The sequence below is a fragment of the Chelonoidis abingdonii genome, chromosome 2 (genome assembly GCF_003597395.2).
Source record: "Chelonoidis abingdonii isolate Lonesome George chromosome 2, CheloAbing_2.0, whole genome shotgun sequence".
Taxonomy (NCBI): Eukaryota; Metazoa; Chordata; order Testudines; family Testudinidae; genus Chelonoidis; species Chelonoidis abingdonii.
This window is the reverse complement of record NC_133770.1, coordinates 150,767,574-150,775,326: the sequence shown is the minus strand read 5'-3', so window position 1 is coordinate 150,775,326 and position 7,753 is coordinate 150,767,574. Positions and strand designations below refer to the sequence as shown.

The 7,753-nt window shown below is 62.5% G+C and overlaps 1 protein-coding gene across 2 annotated transcripts; it reads left to right on the top strand.

Annotated features, from left to right (window-relative positions):
- Positions 1-1,093: 1,093 nt before the first annotated feature.
- Positions 1,094-4,915, top strand: MRPS24 (mitochondrial ribosomal protein S24). Of its 2 annotated transcripts, none has more exons than XM_032790343.2 (4): positions 1,094-1,161; positions 2,700-2,780; positions 3,806-3,917; positions 4,384-4,915. In XM_032790343.2, exons 1-4 carry the CDS (start codon positions 1,129-1,131, stop codon positions 4,665-4,667), a joined length of 510 nt encoding a protein of 169 aa, XP_032646234.1. In that variant the 5' UTR covers positions 1,094-1,128; the 3' UTR covers positions 4,668-4,915. The 2 variants fall into 2 exon arrangements, with proteins under 2 accessions (XP_032646234.1, XP_074918802.1); XM_075062701.1 differs by lacking the exon at positions 1,094-1,161 and adding an exon at positions 1,477-1,791.
- Positions 4,916-7,753: the final 2,838 nt, after the last annotated feature.

Genomic DNA, 7,753 nt, shown 5'->3' with positions numbered 1-7,753 from the left:
CACATGGGCACGGTCCTTAACGAGTTTGGCAAAGCCCGGAGCCAGGTTCTCAGCCCTGCTAGTGGGTTCGACCTGTAACAATGCTCCCTGGGGCAGGGCCCAGCAGTGACTCACTCCGACCTCACTACAAATGGAGTGGAGGCTGGTCCAGCCCCTGCATGGGACTATGAAGGGCACCTGCCCTCAGCTGGTTATGTTCGCCCACCCAGGCTGACAGACACACCCACTCTCATCTGCGACCAAGACAGGTTTTCTGCGCCCATCACCCTGGTGTCAGGGCTTGGGTACAGGGCTGAACACAGCAATCCATGCACTGATCACCTCCAGGCTCAACAACTGCTCCCAGGAACCAGTCCGAAGAAATCCCTGGCGCCACCCCACTGGGTATGCTCTGCCCTGCTATTCCCGGGGCCCATGAGACAGGTCCTGTGTACCTGCGTCGTCCCCCCTGTGAACTCCTGCTACAGCCACATGGCACTGGGGGTACGACATTGGGCTGGACTCCAGAACTCGCTCCCAGAGATCAGAGCCCCTGGGTCTGAGCACATGCCCTGCTAACCGCAGCCTGCTCCCAGAACCCCAAACCAGCCAGTTCTTCCCTGGCAGGCAGGCAAGAGGCAGAGCGAGGGGGCAAGATGGTGTAAAACAGCCCCCAAAGCTGTGAACCTGCAGGCAAGGGACACTGGGACACATACCTCCAACGTGCCACAATGGGGCCCCGATCTCTGCCAGGGTTTGGGCAGCGCCGGGCACAAGGGGCCCTGAGTACAGTGGGGGCGACTGGGTGCTCCTGTAACACACAAAATACCCACGTGCGTGTGTAAACTCTTGGGAGCCCCACGTGCCAGCACCGGGGGGGGGGCGGGTTGAGCAGGTCACAGGGGACCCCCCGGGGCTGAAGCTCCAGCGCCTCTAGAGCCCCCTGCCCAGGGGAACAACGCAGCAGGTCAGGGACCAGCCACCCCCTTGCCCTGCGCCCGCCACCCCGCGCCCCTCCCCGGCCTAAGCCCCGCCCCCGCCCGGCAGCAGGCTGCCTCGGGGGCGGGGTTACCTAGGCCCCGCCCCCTTCCCGCTGCAGTTTGGTTCGGTTTGCCCCCCCTCAGTGGGCGGAGCTTGGACCATTCCAAGATGGCGGCGCCGTTGTGCGAAAGGGGGTTGAAGGTGAGGTGCCTCGGCGGCCTGAGCCCCCCTGGGGGCGGGGCGGGGCCTAGCGCGGGAACTGGTTGCCCCTGGCGCACGTGGGGCCGGGGTCGCTGGGCCAGGCAGACGTACCGCGACGGGCGGAGCCGAGGCTAGTGGCTGACTCAGCTGGGCAGCGCCCAGCGTGTGGGGATGTGCACGGCGCTGTACGTTGTGCCAAGGGCTGTGCGAGCACAGAGGGGGCAGGGGGGCTGCCCCGGCTGGGTGGGACCAGGAGAGGAGGATGCAGCTACCACCCCCCCCCCCGGTGTCGCTCCTCTGCCCACAGGTATTAAACCCCTTTCCGCGGAGAGCTGGCAATGCAAGTGCCCGCCGCACCGAGGAGCCAGCTCTGGCTCCTGTCAGAGCTCCGCGGACATGCCAACAGCTGCAGCTCGCCCAGCATGCTGACCCTGGCAACTCAACTCGGAGACATTTAATCAAAATCCACCGGCCCAGGACTGAAATGGCCCGCTGGGCGTGCCTGGAGCTGGGCTTACAGGAGGAATGCGCAGGACCCAGAGGTGCCCGCGGCTTTGGAGCCGGCTGATGGGACGTTACAGTAATAGACTGACCCTGGGTGCATCTCCTTCCAGTGGTTCTAGCACAGGGGTGGGCAGACTTTTTGGCCTGAGGGCCACATCTGGATATGGAAATTGTATGGCTGGCCATGAATGCTCACAGACTCTGGGATGGGGCCAGAAATGAGGAGCTCAGGGTGCGGGATGGGACTCCGGGATGGGCAGGGGGCTGGAGTGCGGAGGGAGTGTGTGGCTCCGTTTAAGGGTGCAGGGTCTGGGGTGGGGCTGAGGATGAGAGGTTAGAGGTGCAGGAGGGTGCTTCAGGCTGGGACTGAGGAATTTGGCGGGCCAGAGGGGGATCAGGGCTGGGGGAGGGGGTTGGGAAGAGCTTCAGGGGTGCAGGCTCCGGGTAGCACTTACCTCAAGCAGCTCCCGGAAGCAGCAGCATGTCCCCCTTCTGGCTCCTACACAGAGCCATAGCTAGGCGGGTCTGCGCGCTGCCCCATCTGTAGGTGCTGTCCCTGCAGCTCCTTTTGGCTGTGGTTCCTGGCCAATGGGAGCTCTGGAGGTGGTGCTTGGGGCAGGGGCAGCGTGCGGAGCCCCCTGGCTGCCCCTATATGTAGGAGCCGAAGGGGGGACATGCCGTTGCTTCCAGGAGCCACGTGGAGCCACAGCATGTGCAGAGCGGGGCAAGTCCCCGACCCCGCTACCCGGCTGGAGCGCTGGAGCAGGGTAAGCCCTGGACCCTGCTCCCTGGCAGGAGCTTGGGGGCCAAATTAAAATGTCTGAAGGGCTGGATGTGGACCCCGGGCCATAATTTGAGCACCCCTGTTCTAGCAGCTGGCTCCCGGCTCCCACGAACGTGACTCCTGCAGCTCAGTCCAGGGGTTTATGTTTCTGGTGCTGCAGCTCCTTTGTTCAATTCCGAGCATGCAACCAGGGGTCTGTTACACTCACTGCCTCCCCTGCTCCCTGACGCCCTGTGCTTTGCTTTACTAGGCCACTCTATGGACCCAGGGCACTTTCTCGTGGCTCCTTTCCTGCAGCCGGGCTATTCAGACCACAGCTGTGTGTCGCAAGGTAAGTGCACAGCTGGCTGCTGCTGCAAAGGTCTGTCCATGTGGATCCCAGCACTGGCATACATGGCTCGTGCACTTGTGAGACGCAGGTGCCAGTGGTGGGATCCCATGGACAGCCCCTCAAAGAATCCCAGAAGCTGTAAGGTAAGTAACAGCCCTCTGAACCTGCAAAACGAAAGCTGGAGAGGGGCCTGTGAGACAGGGCCTCACCCACCCAGCAAAGCCACTTGCCAGCAGGGACAGAGGCATAGAGTTCTGAGCGAGGCCTTGGAAACCCCCCTTCGGCCCCAGCAACCTGTGCCAGGAGCCTTTACTCTCTCCTATGGAGTCCACCCCAGCTCCGTGTCCCCCGAACCATCCTGCGTGGCAGGTGTGGTTAGGGCAGGGAGGCAGGACTCCTGGGTTCTACATGCAGGTTTGCCACTGACTCACTGGATGACCAGGGGTGGGTCCTTTCTCGTCCATGCCTCAGTTTCCCCCAGGACATGAGGTGATTCTGCCCTGTCCAAGGGTGGCAGGGGACTGGAGGCTCAGCGAGTCGATGTCGAAGAGTGGCTCCAGGGCTTAGTTCTGTAGCGTGCACTTCGCAGTGCCTGTTCTTCGCTGCGTTTGCACCTTCAGCGCCCCTGAGATACCTGCTGAGAGTGTGAGTGACTCTAAGGCATCAGACTGGGCAGGACCCAGAGGCGCCCTTAGCAGGGAAATGAACACTCAGGCTAAAGCTTCCTGCAAGCTGCCTCTCACAGAGGGTGCATGCCGTTCTGCTGCCACGTGTAGCCAGGGCATGACAGTGCCAGTCCAGAGGAAGAGGGTATGTGGATAGTGGGATCAACCTGCTAGCAGCAGGGGGTCAGTGCTCTGGGCCCTAGGTACTGCCAAACGCTCTGAAATATCTGCTGCCCTGGCCTTTCTGGGCCATTATCACCTACGGAGCAGGGGAAGATGTGTGCCCTGCTCTTGGCCCTGCCGAGCAGGGGTAGCCTCCATGTTGTTTTTCACTCCCCACCCATGAGTGTTATCTTACAGAACCGGGCGGCCCGAGTGCGAGTCAGAAAAGGAGACAAGCCGGTGACGTACGAACAGGCCCACCCGCCCCACTACATTGCCCATCGCAAGGGCTGGCTCTCCCTGCACACCAGTGAGTGACCCGCCAGCCGCTGCCCTGGGGGTACCTGGGCTTCCCCGTCTCTCAGCACGTGCCAGGTCTCCCACAGCGCCTTCTGCTGGGAGAGGCCGGAGCGGAAGTAGCTGGGAGTGCCTCCTCCCAACCGGTGCCCTGCCCTGCCCCCCTACAGCGCCTCCTGTTGTGTGGTTCCTCTGACTTAACAAAAGGGGGTGGGGGGTCTTCAACCTGGCATGGGCCGATCTCCTCCCACCCCCTGAGCTCTTCTCCAGGAGTGGGGGAGGGGAGCGGAGGGAAAGGGAGTCTCTGTCTCCCGTCAGATGTGTGTTCCCTGGCCGGATCCTGATGCGGTGCCCTGGCTGGACACCCACGCAGCCCCCTGCTCTGGCTGGTGCTGCTCGTACCGTCTCTTAAAGGTGCCCTGTGGGCATGCATGCCTGGTGCCATCCCCTCACTCTCCACTGCCCTGTCTGCTCTGCAGGTAACCTGGACGGGGAGGGCGGGGCAGCTGAGCGCACCCTGGAGGATGTCTTCATTCGCAAGTTCATCTACGGCACCTTCCACGGCTGCCTGGCCAACGAGATCGTGCTGAAGCGCCGCGCCAACGTGCTGGTCATCTGCGCCGTCTTCCTGCAGCGCCTGCCGGCCTACAAGCTCTACTTCCTGGTGGGCTACACCGAGACGCTGCTCTCCTTCCTCTACAAGTGCCCCGTCCGGCTGGAAGTGCAGACCGTGCCCGAGAGGGTCATCTACAAGTACCTGTAGCCCTGCTGGAGCCCTGCAGCGGGGCACCTCGCCTCTCCCCTGGGCCAGCCCAAGCAGTGGGGCTCCTGTACCCGAGCCAGGCCACCTGCTGGCCCATTGTGGGGCAGGAAAGTGGCTCTGCATGGGCCCGAGGAGGCCGTGGACCCGCGGGTGGTGGCTGTGGGGCTCTCTGGGGCGAGTGTTACCTTGGCTCTGGACATAGCAGTGACCCGGCCCGGCACTGGGGAATAAAAGGACTCTGGCCCCTGCGTCCATCTCTGGAGTCACCGTAGCCCAGTTTCCTCCCAGCTTGGTCCCGGGGCAGTCAGAGTGTGGGCCTGAGAGCATGGGCAGCAGGTCGCATAGGTTTAGGCTGTGCCTCTCCAAATAGCCAGGCATGGCCCCACCCCATGCCTTGACCTCTCCCTGGACGTGGCTCCAGTCCTCCAGCTCCAGCGCTCCAGCTGGGAGGCTGGGGCCGCCCACTTTCCCTGCACTCCGGGGCCACGTGCCGCCCTCCCTCATGGCCCTCCTTTGGGGCTGGGGGCTAGCTACGGGACTGGGCCGGTGGCCACGGTGGGGGGCCCTCTGGACTCCGGCAGGTAGCAGAAGGGGTTTGGCCTTGGGTGGAAGGGACGGGGCTGTGGGCTAGCTTCCCCCAGCCACGGTTCATGCACCGCCAATGCCTGGGAGCCAGCAGTTTCACATCCTCCCCACCCTGGGACATGGCAACATCCATGAGGGCTCCCTCCTGCCCGCTCCCCACCCTGTGGGTCCTACACACAGGCACAAATCTGGGGAAGCCAGCGTGGCAGGATTGGGCCCTGTGTCATGGAGTCGCAGGGGCGATGTACTGGAATTGCTCCCTATGAAGCCAGGTAGGACTCTGGGGGAGCCTCCTCTCTCTGAGCAGACTGTGCCCAGGGCAAGAAGCTTCCACCTTCCTGGGTCTGACCCCGGAGCATTCAGCAGCCCTGCCCCTCCATGTGCTTCCTGCAGCCAGTCTGCCTGGGCAGGGTCCTGGAGCAGCCAGACCCCAACTCCGCAGTCAGACGTGACTGTCAGCCAGCATAAAACAGAAGGTTTATTAGTTGACAGGAACACAGCGTAGAACAGAACTTGTTAGCACAGAAATCAGTGATTTTTCGGCCAAGTCCAGCTCCCCCAGCGCCCCCAGCAGCTTCCCCTCCCCTGGTCCCAGCACTTCTCTCCCAATCAGCTGTTTCCTGTGGGAGGCTGGGGGGTGGGGGCGAGGGCACAGCAGGCTCAAGGAGGGGGTGGGAAGGGGTGGAGTAGGGGCAGGGCCTGTGGCAGAGCCAGGGGTTGAGTAGTGAGCACCCCCCAGCACACTGGAAAGTTGGCACCTGTAGCTCCACCCCCAGAGTCGGTGCCTATACAAGGAGCCGCATATTAACTTCTGACACAGGTTGGCCACCTCTGACCTAAACATCGGTGCAATACAAAGGGAAACTGAGGCACACACAGCATTCCTGCAAAACAGTAAGACTCGCATACAACATAAAAAGGGAAAATCTCCACTTCATCACACCCTGCATTGTCGCCTGCTCTGTAAAATGGGGTAGGGGGTGGGAACCCCTTCTGGTGATTGTGGCACCTGGCCCCAAGCGCAGGTGTCCTTGGCTGGGGCACTGGGCGGGCAGCCCAGTGTGCCGTATTGCCAGGCCTGGTAATGGGGCTAAGGGAAGGGGTACAGACCCCTAGTTGGGAAGGGGTAAGGGAGAGAAACCAGCAGGAATGAGGGGTCCATTGAGCATGGCGGGGGCAAGGTCTGACTCGCCCAAAGGGTGCCAGGGGGCTTGGGGAGGTGGGTAAGTCAATGGGAGGGGAACCTGGTGCTGATCAATGCCCAGCGGAGGGAGGAATGGGCCCTGCTCAGATCTCAGTGGGCTGAAAAGTGGCAGGGTTGGGGCAGTGCCATGGAGATCTTGGTGTGGGGTGCTGCTGGACCCAGGGCATAAGGCACTGGGCAGGACCTCAGCACTAAAGAGACATGGCTGCCAGGGTGAGTGGGCAATGGGCACATGGGTTGGCCACTGTCCCTAGCTCTGGCAGGCTCCACAGATGCTGCAGCATTTCCTGGTCCCCACACCAAGGGGCACAGACACACGGGGCTCTGGCCCAGAGGGCTGTTCTGCAGGAGTCTCTTGGAGCTGTACCGTGCCATCCACCTGCCCATCCTCAAGGGGCCAGCAGCTCAGCAATGGAGAAGAAAATACACAGGGTTCCCTTGGCACCTGGGAGATGCAGCCTGCTCTGGGATGGAGCTGGCAGCTGGCCCCTAGCCACAGGGAGGCAGGCTGCACCATGATCAGCCTTGGGCATTGGAGGGATGGTGTTCACATGTCAGCTCTTGTGTGATGGTCCCGGGGGGGCATCCCACTGCCGAGCAGGCACAACAAACTGCAATGGTGCCAATTCACAGCCAATGCACAGGGCCCAGGGGCCCAATCCTGGGAGGGGCCGAGCCCCCGCAATCCCATGGTCCTGCTGCTCTCAGGATTGGGCCCTTTGGCATCTTGGGGCATGAGACCAACTCCCTGGGAGTTAGCCAATGGCCAGTGCAGGAGATTCCCTCCCCGCCACCAGCAACCTGCCTCCCCCGGAACCCACCACCTGATGCCGCACGGCTCCCCCTGCCAGGCCAGTGAGTGCCACAGCTCCAAGAGCGCCCAGTGGAGGAAACCTAGAGATGGGTGGGGGGATCCCCTGGGTCCCTCCGCCCTGAGCGTGTCCCAGCCTGGAGCTGGCCCTGCCAAGACACTGAGTGCTGTCAGGGGCCTCAGCCTGGGAGGAGAGCGGACAGCTCACTAGGAACCAGGACTCGGGTTCTATCCCAGTCCTGCAAAGGAAGTGGTGGCTAGTGGTTAGAGTGGGGGGTGGAGCTGGCAGCCAGGACTCCTGGGTCCTAGTTGGCTCATCCACTGACTTCCATGGGATCCTTCCCTTCTTTCCCAGGATGAGGCAAAGCCTATGTGTCATGAAGAGGACATGGAGGCAGTGTGGCCTGCGCATGATGGATCATGGGGCATGCATGGCACGCGCTGGGCTGGGCCGCAGGGCTCTCCGGGCCTGCTGGTGTGAGATGG